Source organism: Dermacentor variabilis, chromosome 11 (assembly GCF_050947875.1).
Source record: "Dermacentor variabilis isolate Ectoservices chromosome 11, ASM5094787v1, whole genome shotgun sequence".
NCBI lineage: Eukaryota > Metazoa > Arthropoda > Arachnida > Ixodida > Ixodidae > Dermacentor > Dermacentor variabilis.
This window is the reverse complement of record NC_134578.1, coordinates 54233031-54245950: the sequence shown is the minus strand read 5'-3', so window position 1 is coordinate 54245950 and position 12920 is coordinate 54233031. Positions and strand designations below refer to the sequence as shown.

The window sequence follows — 12920 nt, the reverse complement described above, 5'->3', positions numbered from 1 at the left end:
CGTTTACGGACCACCTTTATTTCGGAACGTCAAAGGAAATCATCACAAAGGCCCGTCACGCGTTTCTACATTTTAAAACGACCATCTAAACCGATATATGTCGTGTCCAATTATTCGATCAATTCACCTGATTACGCACGCCGCACTGCGAAACATGGCTCGTGGTGCAACCCCAGAGTGATGCATTAGGACCGCCTATAAAAGGAAGGTTGAATGTACGGTGCGATGAAGTTGGCTCAGGTGACTATGCACCCGACGGGGAGTGGCGCATAGCCCCAGTCATAATAAATCCGAGGACACCTCACCGCATCTTGTAATTTCTGAATGCGCAAGCATTAACGTCCAGTGCGTCCTTCGAGTTATCGACACATCGCGGGCAACCGAGCTCGTTGAGACGCTTGGCGCGTTTTAATTTCGCCTTGCCGAAGCGCGCTTAGAACGCAGGCCAGAGTTGCGCGTACAAGAAACGCGTGGATGACGCAGGCTTCCGAGAGTGAGAGAGAGGGTGACGTGGCGTCGCGGCGATGCCCTTTCCCCTCGCGCAGCACCTGGCGCGCTATTGCAGCCGCAGGTGTTCCCTCTCGCCCGCTCGGCTCCGTCGAGGCGCGCTGGGGACGTGGCGTCGCCACCAATGGCACTGAAAGCTTAGGTGCCGTTTCGCGGCTACAGATCACAGACGCGAGTATTTTTCCGCTCAGTGGGCCGTTTCACGCTTTCGCATCAATAAGATTGTGGGAAGAGAAAAAGTGCAACAGGCGGCTTCATTTTACGTCATTCTTTTACGTCACGCAGAGGCTGCACAGAGAGCCGCGTTTCTCGGAGCAGCGTGTGCAACCTGGTTGAATGAACCAGACATTCGACAGTTTTTATTTCCGTCGACATCACCATTTCGCAATGTTAGAAACAGAGAGCTTGACCTGTATGATGATTACCTTCAACATTACAGAGGAGTGCCGTAAACCAACTAAGTAGGAAACTAATAATGTAATTACTTTATTCACTGAAACGGTTGCTTCGGTTTTTCTTTGAAATGGCGTCCATCTGAGCAGATAAGTTATATCTAGTGACGCAGTTTTTGTAACTTGAGTAGATCTTTTTTTAGAAAGTGTTCGATGTAAGAAATAACACTGTATATAGTCTATATTCGAGTTATTTTGCATTTTGGCTCCAATATTTCGAAACTAGCTTAATGTCCACAATTTGACAGCTTTCGCGTCGAAACTTAAAAAAGACCAACAGTCACTACCTGTATCACCTCAATATTTCCAAAACTATGTCCTGCCATTTTATATCTGCATTATGCAAAAGCACATTGTAGTGTTTTGTTCTTCGCGCACAAAAAAGCAACGAACAGTGAATTATAAGGCCACGAAGATCCGCTTTTAAGGTATCTTAGATGAAACATGTTTCTGCTTACTGCTTGGGAAAGTATGCACTTATGTAAACACGAATGATCCTTGTTCAGCACAGCTTTGTTGAAGTAGATATGGTCAGTGAGGACAGCTAGGTGGCATAGCAGGCACCTTCTTTTGTGAACAGTGAGCAAAAACAAATAAAATAGTTTTGCTGAACATGGAGCACATGATAGTTCGTGAGTGCCAATAGAGTCATATCTGCGCAAATATTCGACGAATTAACGTCTGGCACATTCCACGACCTCAAAGAACAACAACCGATAACACCGCGAAAAGTGAACGGAGCGCTTTACAAGCGCCGCAGAACACCGTACAAGCGCAAATTTTCTGATGAAAACCACAGCTCATAACCGGTACCAAAGACATAAGTGAAACGATTGCTGCATGCCCATCACTATCGTGCACAATTTTAGCCCATTTATTATATTTAAAAATATTTAAGCTACTAGTGAGTAACTGTTTTCTTCGTCAGATGTAATATTGTTCAACTAGAATATCAGGCTACCGCCATTTTAACAATTATTTTGTACACGAGCATACGGTAACCTCGTTGTTTCAGGCACCGGTATTTTCATAACACCTGGAAACGTACTCAGAAACTCAAAATCTATAAGTGTCGATCTTTTCCTGTGGACTCTCGGTGGACTCAACGCATTCATAGGTAAGTAAAAATCACTAACAATTCTTTTGCGCTTGTCAAACACAAAAAAAGTTGCACGTGAGATCACCTCAACCTCGCAAAACCATGTTTCGGTGCCGCTAGAATTTTTGAAACTCCGTTGTTGCATAAATGAGGCGTATAGATAAAGAAAATTATGCAGATCCCTCGCACTGTGGGAATCAATGTAAGCGAAGCTTTCTGTGCTGTTTGCTTTGATTGACGATAATCAGCGGCGATGTTGACGGCGAGTGCTTAATTTCTTCGACGTTTTGTCCAACACAAGAGTGGCGAGTTGATGTTAAATGTTACCTTGCGTGCGCCACTGCTAGTTTGTCTGCGAAGTACCAAACACAAAGGGAGAGACGTTTGCCTGAGGCATTGTTGTGCGCCATATTTCATAACCTCTGAGAGGGTTGAGCATTGTCATTGCCTCACAGGGCACGTCGCATCGTGGCAGAAGCATTAAACTTGAATTGGATTACGGGGCTGTACGTGCCAAAACGACAATCGGATTATGAGGCAGGCCATAGGGACGCACTCTGGATTAATTTGGCACCGGGGTGTTCATTAACGTGTCGCTAAATCAAAGTGCGCGAGCATTTTTATTTCGCCCCCGGCTGCCTAAGTCGAGTCCGCGACCTCAAGCAATATCATACTCGCAAAAGCTATTGCGGCGGGCACAGGAGTGTTGATTTGACGTGCGACCGCTTCCGTTGTGTCGCCCAGACACTGCGGTGCGCTTTAAATAATGCGGCTCCGTGTCTGCCTGCCATGCTTATGTGGTCCGCTAGACATATTTGCATGGTGTTATTTTTCAGAAATAGCAGAAACGCGCCGTGCCAAACCTTTAACTTTAGTTTATCCAGCGTTTCCTTGCCTTCTCACGTTACCTTTTCCCCCCTCCTCTTTGTATTTGTGTGGAAGCTGCGAATGAACAGTGGTAAGGCTGTTATTCACTCGTTTCGCGACTGCGTCGGTTCTACCCATTCTCTGCCTCCTCTCCCCCCTCATCTCTTGCATTCCATCTAGCCTCCCTCTGGAATTACACGTTGGTAGAAAGGTAAGCGCTTGCGGTGGGTCACGGATAATTACAGCTGTCAGTAGGCTAAAATGGCGACGACTAGGGAGCTCCAGAGGGAATTATGCACGTTCGACGCGGCGCAGTCTAAACGAGTTCGCGTCTCTTCTCTGCCACAATCCTTCCATGCACATACGCGCTACAGCAGCGGTGGCAAAGTCGAAGGAAAAGGCAAACAAAGCTTCGCTTTAATAATGTGGCATAACAAAAGAAGGATATCAAGGCTACCACTGATAACCTGGGAGTCGAACCCCTTCCCTGCTTTGCGAACAAATCTTAATGCCGTAGCGCTGTGCAACACAGTCACCGGCCTTTGCTCGCTATGGCAATGCACAACTCTCGGTGCCTGGATCTTAGAGTCAATGTAGCGGATTGCTTCGGTAGGCCGATGTTGTATGCAAAATTACTTTAAATTATGGTGCTAGGCCAATTTGGGGAAGTGGGCAATGGCAAGGAAGCTAAGTATAGATCACGATATAAGCACCAAGCTCATACACACATATACAACTATCCCGCTATAATGCGCCAAAATTTTGAAATATGCAAATGCCACGTAGCTGAACAGAACCAAAGATGTTTGCCGTTGCTTGGAGATTCTCAGATTATTTTTTTTATCTACCTAATAACATAATTCGATCCTACTAATTAATCTACTGCGCAAATATGGCAATTTGATGAAGTGTCAATGAGAAAATTCAGTCTCAAATGAGAAATAGAGCTTTCTGTTCCTCAATACGTGCTACATAAAATTCATATTGCGAGAGTGAAAGAAGCCCACGAATACACGCGAAGGGCCTTGAGCGGCCAGTCGCGCAGCAGTTTTGTTTTTTAAGCCACATGGGCGAACGCCGGCATGGGAACCGTAGAATTACTTCATAAGTGTGCTGGTGTCTTTCTTCTTTATCTAGTTCATGAAAGCAGGCAACAGTAGGCTTTTCGAAACCTTTCCGAAGCGCCGAACCACTGAGAGAGGGGCACAACTCTGCATGAATAAACATCCCAAAGGTTGATATGACAGAGTAGAAGCTTCAGATAAAGGGCTTTACGAACGTGTGCAAACACTAAGCACAATTTATTCTCGCGAGCAATAGGTAAATAAAATATCAGTGAAGCAGTCATTTAATAAATCAGACATTCCATTTACTCCCCTCAGGTGGCCTTTGCGCGGCCGAAATGGGTGCACTACTACCGGCATCTGGTGGCGACTACGCTTACTTCCTCGCTGCCGGAAGGCCGTACGGAAAGTACGGTGATGTGCCTGCCTTCATGCTTGCCTGGGTGTGCTTCTTCGTGGATCCTGCAGGCACGACCATACAGGGTCTGACCTTCTCAACGTACCTGCTCAGTCTGCCGTACCCAAGCTGCGAGCCGCCTTACGAAGTTAAAGTTTTGGTCGCCTGCCTCTTCATCAGTAAGCGCTCTCTAAATGCGGTGGTCGCAGTTCATGTGGGTTGTGCTACCTCCAGGACTCGCCTGAAAAGGCTTGTCCTGCCACGCTTGAATGCTTAGACTCACCGTGTGAGTGGGCAGTTGGTAACCGAAGTTGTATACGGTGTATTTAAAGTTTCCAAGATTTTTTCAAGTATTTCTTCATTTATTTACTAGTCGTATCTTAAGCACAAAAGGATATAATAGAAGCCACATACCTAAAGACCGAGTGCGAAAACAAGAAATACGATTCTACAGATATTCAACTTGTATGGACGAAAAGAAACCAAAAGGCAAGAAGGAAAGGACATGCAAGTTATAAACTCAAGAAGTTACGTTGGCTGCATGATAACTTGTAACGAGCAAAAGAAACATCAAAAATAAAAGCGAAATATGAAACTCTCGCAAAGTAAAGCATCAGATAGATAGGCATTTTCATGAAGTACCACAAATGAGCAGCTATAAAAAACATTGCACACTGAAAAATTATTCTGAAAGCTGTTTTTAACAATCAAAACATTGGTGTCTAACCTACTAGTTTTGATTGCACGTTAGACTGAGTGATCGCCATAGGTAATATAAACGCTTGTAGGTTTTAAAAGGCAACACACATAATTATTCGCTCACGGCAAAAGTGACCTCGACAAAAGCGAGGAACCACAGACTCGAAATTAAGTTGTTTTCTACAGAAAATAACTCAAACGGTTCAAACTGAGGATGAAATCATTCACGTAGTCTTAGCAGTCGCGTTGGGCTTGGAACAAGCCTGGCCTCATCATGCCACGCTTTGAATCGGATTCATAGATTAAGAAGGTTGAAGTTGGGTTAGGTTAGGTTAGGCTAGGTTGGGCTTGGGTTAGCATGTTGAACTTGCAACTACTAGATCATTGAATTGATGCCACGTATAACAGCTCGAATATCTCATTGCACCGCGATGTTCCTGATCTGAAGTACAGGGAATAAACGCACAAACGACCAAAAACAATAAGTCTGTTTCTAGCTCGTAAGAGATGCTCTCGCCGTAAAATATTTTTTTTAATTGTCAACTTTTCTCACCTGTCTCCCCTGTGCCGCGTCATCGTCGTTGTAACCGTACGCAGCGCGGACATTGGCTGCACGCCAACATCACCTGCGTGAGCAGAAGGCGCTTCAATTGGTGGAAGCGCACGAGTAGCCACGTGAGCTCCGTCGATGAGAGCGTAGAATTCGGTCACGTGACGCAAAGCTCGGCGCCCGGCAACAGCACAAGACGGTGTTGCCCTTCGCCAATCACGAATGGCAGAACCCATTGACCGCACCTGCTGCGTATCGCGGACATTTTTGCTAGGGTGCTGCCACGCCTCGCTTTTCCCTTCGTGAGTCGGTGACTGCGTGGTTGTTTGCCGCCACGTCGCGTTAACCAGATAGTGTTTGCACTAGCGCCGGCGACGGTGACTCCCTCGGCTGGCTGTTACGTGATCGGTTGCGTCAGTGTACGCCTTGAAAGTCGCCGAGCATTCGGGCATCGAAATGGAGCGCTCAAACCAGAGCGCTATGAAATATCGTTTATACTGAAATGTCGTGGAGAAAGCCAGACCTTCAGAACGCCCGAGCGATCTCGCTCTATCGATCAAGAGCGAGAACGTCAAGCCCACATTAATGCTAACGCCTAAACATTCGATTTGCAAACTCGTAGCCGTCATGGAAGTTTATAAACGATTCTATGTTCTTTCAAAATTTACAGGATTTGCACATAACTGGTTTCGGCACCATTATAAATCGAATATTTCTTGCCAAGCTCGAGGAACTTTCTCGCACGCATCTGGCCTCTAACGCCGCACGCATTTAACTTGACGGTGGCGCCATCTAGGAAAGGATGGTTAGTACATGGATTTGCCTAACCTCGTCTTTTTGGTTTCAAACTGGCTTTTGATTTTGCAAGCTCATCATTTTCAACAGAGCACGACGTTGTGAATAATCTAAAAAAAGAACAATACTGAGATTGCCCTTGGTAGGGTTCGAACACAGGACTCCTAGCACCCAAGCCTGATATTTAAGCCATTGCGCAACGCGCGCATCCATGGACAAGGGGCACACAACACACATTCTCGAGAGCCAGCCAGTGCGTTGAGACGCTTTGCACGTTTCGATCCGCCAGATCCACTAGACGAAACCGACACTTCGGAAACATAATGTCAGCATATGTATATAATGTCCACCCTGTCATATTGAACTGCAAATAAAGCCATTTGTTCGTGTAACGTGCTGCTTTCTATTACTAATATTTACACCTCAAAAAACCACACTTCATATACACGCGCATATGGCTCATGAGCAAGTCACACCAAGAATGCTTCGCTTTACGTGTATGTCTACTGGAGTAGGGTGTGCCCTATATATATTGTTCGTAACATACTACTGTTGTAAATGATGCCGTGCTTTCCTGGGGCGCGATGATGAGGGGGGTGAGGGGGGTAGGCGGGGGAAGGGGTATGCTGCAAGTGTCCACCTAGTGGACATGTTCATTTCGTCTGCTGGCGAATTTCTTATTGGCAGGGCTGGGTCACGCGTCAGGTGGAAACTGGTGCCCCTCGCCAATCAGCACTTGAACAGCAGAAGAGAAGGACATGTCCAATAGGTGGACGCTTGCGTAACCACTGCCACCCCACCTCCCCGCCCCCAGGATTTCAGCAGGCAAATGGCACACAGAGACACACGAGAAGCACTTTTGCAGCAAGTATCGAGATCAATGTTTTTTTGTTGTTGTTATTTCTTACTTTTTGAAAAACGACAATGACCAAGGGGAATGTTACTGCAAGTTTTAATGGAACGTCCTTCGTAAAATAATACCTAGATTGTCGGTCTGCTTTTTTTCAGCTTTTGCGACGGCAGTGAACTGCTTCTCACTTAGGATGTCAACAAATGTGCAAGACGTCTTCTCTGGAATCAAGTGCTTGTTCCTCTACGCTGTGATTGTCACTGGCGCTATATACTCATTTTATGGCAAGTTATCATTTAATTTTTCTTAGATTGCATTATTGATATATAAGATTTAAGTTTACTTTTCTTCGTTTTTCTGTCCAATCAGGAAATCATATTTGGGATTCACAGCCATCAGACAAGCTTCCCTCTACTGGAGATCTAACCTCAGCTCTGTTTTCTGCTCTCTACTGCTATGGTGGATGGTAAGGCGCCTCTCTCGTATCTTTGGAGACATGTGACACATAGCGTACATTTTAGGGAAGAATCAGATAATACACGGTCGTAGAATGAGCTTCAAACTAGGCGGAGCGATCATGAGCAGCTTGGTTTCGATCGATGAACAAATTTCTCAGTATGGCATTGTCTTCTTCAATATTCTTCACTGCGGCCGTATCGTTTCCGGCTCTACTCGTTCACAACAGAGAAGAATTCGTAAGAATATTTTTTTAAGGAAAAGAACACAGTTTTGATTTTATCATCCATATAATAATATAATATTGCCCCCTCGCAGACATTCAGAAGAATGACTAATAAAACCCCGTCGAGCCAGGAAAGAAAGGACCATTGCCATGCCATTTTAGGTAGTATCAATTAATCGGCCTATAACCATTATGGGAAATACTTTTGTGTGACTATGTGGTTTCACCCAAATTACGCCTCTGATTCCCAGCCACGAATTTTAGTCGCGAATGTCAGAAATGCGAGAAAAGGTGCATAGACGTGGCGGCCGCCTAGCGAATAATTTTGTGTCATTCTAAGTCAAAATTACGACTTAGTAATCTCTTTATGCACGTAATCAAGCTCTAGTTGCCATATTGAATCGTACAAATTTAACAGCCTCTCGAAAATGTTTAATTTTGTGTGGGCAATCACAGCACTGTTCGGCGTAGCCGACGTGATCGCCGTGCCACGCTTACACGAGCATATAACATCGAGCCCATGAGAACAAATTTGCGCAATCTCGCTGCCTCTGAGGCCCATAGTCGTAACATGAGTGAACACGAACACGCCGACACCATCGCATTAGTTCAAGTGCCTTAGATTTACCTCCTACAAGCTAGTGTGTGCGTGACCCCCCGTGTAACGCAACCGAGCATAACGAAATGTTTTCTTAAATACTTTCGTGCTGAAGTTCTCTGCGTTATGGAGTTGATTGAAAGTTAATCACGAAACTTCACGGCTATTCGGAAGTGTCAGTTAGTCTGCACACAGTGCTTGTTAGTTCTTTCTGTGCGACGGGCCACTGCTTCCCTTGCGCAGGTTCGCCATCAACTGCATCGCCGAAGAAATCGAGAACCCCGGCCGGAACATCCCCGTCGCCATAGCAGCCAGCGTCGCCATCACGATGATCACGTACCTCCTCACCAACATCGCCTTCTTCGTCGTGCTCGACGCTGACACCATAGCCAGCACCGACGCCGTCGCCGTAGCGTTCGTGGGCGCCGCGTGGGGCCAGGGCATGGCCAACGTCGTGCCCCTGGTCATCGCGCTCACCGTGTTCGGGACGACCTGCGCCGGCGTGCTCGCTTCTTCGAGAGTGTTCTTCGCCGCGAGTCGGCAGGGTCACCTGGCTCGCGCGATGTCCTACGTCCACGTCGACAGCTCCGTGCCGCTGGTGGCCATGGTGGTCCGCTGCTTGTTATCCGTGACCTTTACGCTCGTCGGCTCGGTCCACTTCCTGATCGAAGTGAGCGTGCTGCTGGGCAGCGTCATAGAGGCGGCGAGCGTCGTGAGCTTGTTCCTCCTGCGCCGCTCGATGCCTGACGCGCCGAGACCTTACCGAGTGCCCACTGTCGTCGCCGTTCTGAGACTTGTGGTGTGTTTTTCTCTGGCCGCCGTGGCCCTCGTACAGGCTCGGCGGTACGCGTATCAATACGCACTGGTGGCGATTGCGTTCGCGACGGGGGCCGTCTACTACTACTTTTTTGTGAACAAGAAGGTGCGACTTCGCGGATGCGAAAGGGTCGCGGTGCTTCTGCAGAAGTGCTTCAAGTCGGCGCCTTGCTCGAGCGAACTCGTGAACCAAGAAGTACCTGTTGCGGAATGGAATTAGTGCGGTCGAGCGTAACCAATGTGAGCTATAGTTCGAAACGTGTGCTCTGCAATGACGCTGTGCATATTTGACGCAGTTATATTTGGAATTGATCTCCACATGATGTCTTTCAAGCTCGGTGAACGAGCACTGCTGAAGTCTTGAGATATTCTGTCAACCAAGGCAAATGATGGCAACGCCGCCATTTATGCTGCACCCCCTAACACAGGAGAGTGTGCTGTGAGCCCACAATTGCATTTTTTTAAATCCGGATGCATTATATGCCCCATTACGCGAAAATCCGGCATTGTAGTCATGCAATCATGCAACACGAATCATGCAACAAAAATGGCCGACGGCAAATAGGTTATTTTGGTAAGATATAATAAAGTAACATATAATTTGCGAAATAAAATTGTTATTTTTTGCAGTTGCCCTATAGCACCAGAAAAATGAAATCACCGAAGTGTAAAAAAAAAGTTATCCTATATTGCTCAATTTTCTTAATTTTCCTGCAGTTTTGATAACATCTGTTGTTTTGACGCCACTGTCAGCTAGTAAACAGTGTGTTCAAAATCCTGGGTGAGACGCCAAAGGCGTCCGTGAGTAAAAATGCTGACATCATCAGTTCTTGCCATTCTTTGTTCATTTCATGCATTTACATTTTCGATGTTCTATATTATTGATATCTTAAGTTTCAGATGCATTTGTGAGTGAGTCTAATTTCGAACATAAGAAGCCGTAAGTAATATCTTTCTCAAACATAAACTGTAACGATACACTCTAAAGGTCGTTAGACCACCAAGCGCATAATTGTCCATTTTCTTTCTCTATATAGGTGTATCAGGTGATCTTATGTCTCGCTTCAGGTTAGGAAAAAAACAATCATTATTCAAATATATATTCCTTTTAAAACAGCTAAACAAGGCGAATGAGCTAGGGCTGAAAATCTTGCGACAGCTAAATTAAGCGCCCATTCTCACAAATTCACATACCCGAGGACCGCACTCTTCGCAAAAGTCGTATTTCTGTCACTGTTTCTACCCCGCTGGTACGCTTTAAGTCGGGGCGCCAACTGTAGAGCAAATTTGGACAACTGGAACAAAATTGTGCCACTTGCACAAAACAGCGCTTCTATCCGGAAGAGCTGGCGTTACAGCGAAACACACCGCTGCTGCGGCTCCGCGGAGGAAACCGCCGCCTTCTCGCAAAACCAAAAGCAAGTCAAACAAGCCGCACGACTTAACGCGTCCTAAAGCATTCCCCTGCGGCGCAATCACCCGGACGAACAATGACTGCTATTCTGGCATCTCGAGACTCTGCTCGTCCCTCGCGGAGACAACGGGGCTCCTTGCGTCACTCATGACAGAGCGGCCGGCCAATTTAGCTCGCCCGAAAGTAAGCCTCTGCCTCGGCGCCGCAACACTGAGTCCGCCCGGTCTTATTCCGGGATGCGCAACCAGTGGCCCACGCCCAAGCCTTGCGGCTCGCTTTGTTTGTGCTCCTGCCGCTGACAGCACGATACCCATGCGACGGCGAAGAGGCCTGAAAGAAGCCCAGAATGGACCCGCGATCCCTTGGCGGCTACAGTTGTGAAGTCGTAGCAGCCTCTTGCGTAATATCTGCTCGGAGTTACGCATGAGTGGCGAATAGTGCCAACAGAAAAGAAAAAAAAAGAAAGTGTTTAGTCGCGCTACAAGGCAGAGTTCTCGTTTCGGCCACAGTGCGGCGTGCGAGTCGTAATGGGGAACGAAGGACAAAACTGAATGACTCACTCCTCTTTCTCTCTGGTTATTGCCTTCCGGAAGGCTGGCGCAGAATCGGCTGATGGGGCTTAAACTTTGGCGATTCGCGACTATCCAGCAGCCTTTGTTCGGGCACATTTTATTCCTAGCACACATGCTCTATGCAGCTATAAGCCTCACAGCAGGTCCTCAGAAAAGTTATCGGAACGCATGATCGAGGCAACAGTGTAGTCACTATAAGGCGTACGCTCACAGTAAATCGACATCATTTGCAAACCGAAAAATACGCCGCTTTACTTAAGGGAAGCACGGAAGTTTTCAGTTTTCCGCATGGTATAAGAAGCTGCTTCGTGAAACAGAAAATAGTCATTCAACCGGAAGTAGCCGTCATAAGTGTTGCTGTGTGTTGCTGATTATATACCTCTGCCAACCTCCTGGTTAGCTCAGTGATGTAGGCACTGTCCATGAAAAGTGTGGTTGCCGGATTACATCCCTGGCAATAATGACATGTTTCGGAGGAAGCCGTATGGGTTTCTATTGCACGAATGGGATACTTATGAGTGAATGACAATTTTTCACTTTGGTATTTAAAAAAAAAACATATTTCCCTACTCAAACCTCAATTTTACGGACTTTTGTGACAACTGTCTTCTGTAGCTCTTTTATTTTCTGTGGATTAGGTGAGGTAGAAAATATCGCCCACTTGTTCTTCCTGAGCTGCAAGCAACAACCAATAAGAGTACAAATAAGCTGTCAAATCGCATACGACTGTCACAGCACCCGTGTTTTAAATTTTGGTGGTCCATGTTTCAAAGTTAACAAAAAAAATGCAATTTACCGTCCCCACCTTTTCCTCAAAGACTTCTTCTTATTTATTTATTTATTTATTGTAGCTCAAAGGCCCCTGAACAGGACATTACATGAGGGGTGGGTACAATGAAAAAACGGCATGTCAGGTTAGGCAATGTCACTTGAAAGATGATCTTCGATGGCAGCTTTGAAACGAGAAATGTCAGTGATGAGGGCTATGTCAGAAGGAAGGGTATTCCATTCACGGGCTGTGTATAGAAAAGAGGAACGTTGATACGTAGTGGAATGGGCGCGTGGTAGATACACAGCATTAGAATGTGTGTGGCGGGAAAAACGATGGGCTGGAATAATGACCGGCTTATCCGTGGGCTGTATATGAAAGAACCTAAAAAATAGAAGAAGACGAGCACTTTTGCGGCGGGAGGCGAGCGAGGGAAGACACCACCTGGATTTTAAGGCTGAAACACTTGTGTTATAGGAGTAGTCAGAAAGAATGAATCTGGCCGCTCGGTTGTGAACCGCTTCAATGGTGTTAATCGTATTAAGAGGAAGCTTTAGCTCGAGTGCTCCTATCTAAATACATGTAAAAGGAGAATTCGTTTTTCTCGGCAACCACTGCACCGAACTTGACGAGGTTTGTTGCATTTAAAAGACAAACTTAAAATCTAGTGACTGTTGGTTTCGAATTTTCGAGTTAGGTTGTCAATTTTTTATTAAAAATTGGCAAAAATCGAAAATTTTTAAAAAACGAAACTATCAAGTTTACAACTCTGTAACTCAACCACTAAAG

General features: G+C 46.1%; 1 protein-coding gene across 3 annotated transcripts in view; it reads left to right on the top strand.

The window, feature by feature from the left end:
* The window catches only part of LOC142564473 (Y+L amino acid transporter 2-like), a 30387-nt gene extending 20185 nt beyond the window's left edge, over window positions 1-10202 (top strand). For 2 of the 3 annotated variants that reach the window (XM_075675487.1, XM_075675485.1), the window contains 5 exons: window positions 1975-2076; window positions 4308-4565; window positions 7439-7564; window positions 7650-7746; window positions 8804-10202. In XM_075675487.1, coding sequence (XP_075531602.1) covers window positions 1975-2076; window positions 4308-4565; window positions 7439-7564; window positions 7650-7746; window positions 8804-9596 — 1376 coding nt within the window. In that variant the 3' untranslated portion in view covers window positions 9597-10202. The remainder of the gene's footprint in view (window positions 1-1974; window positions 2077-4307; window positions 4566-7438; window positions 7565-7649; window positions 7747-8803) is intronic. The other variant, XM_075675486.1, reaches the window with a different exon arrangement.
* Window positions 10203-12920: the final 2718 nt, after the last annotated feature.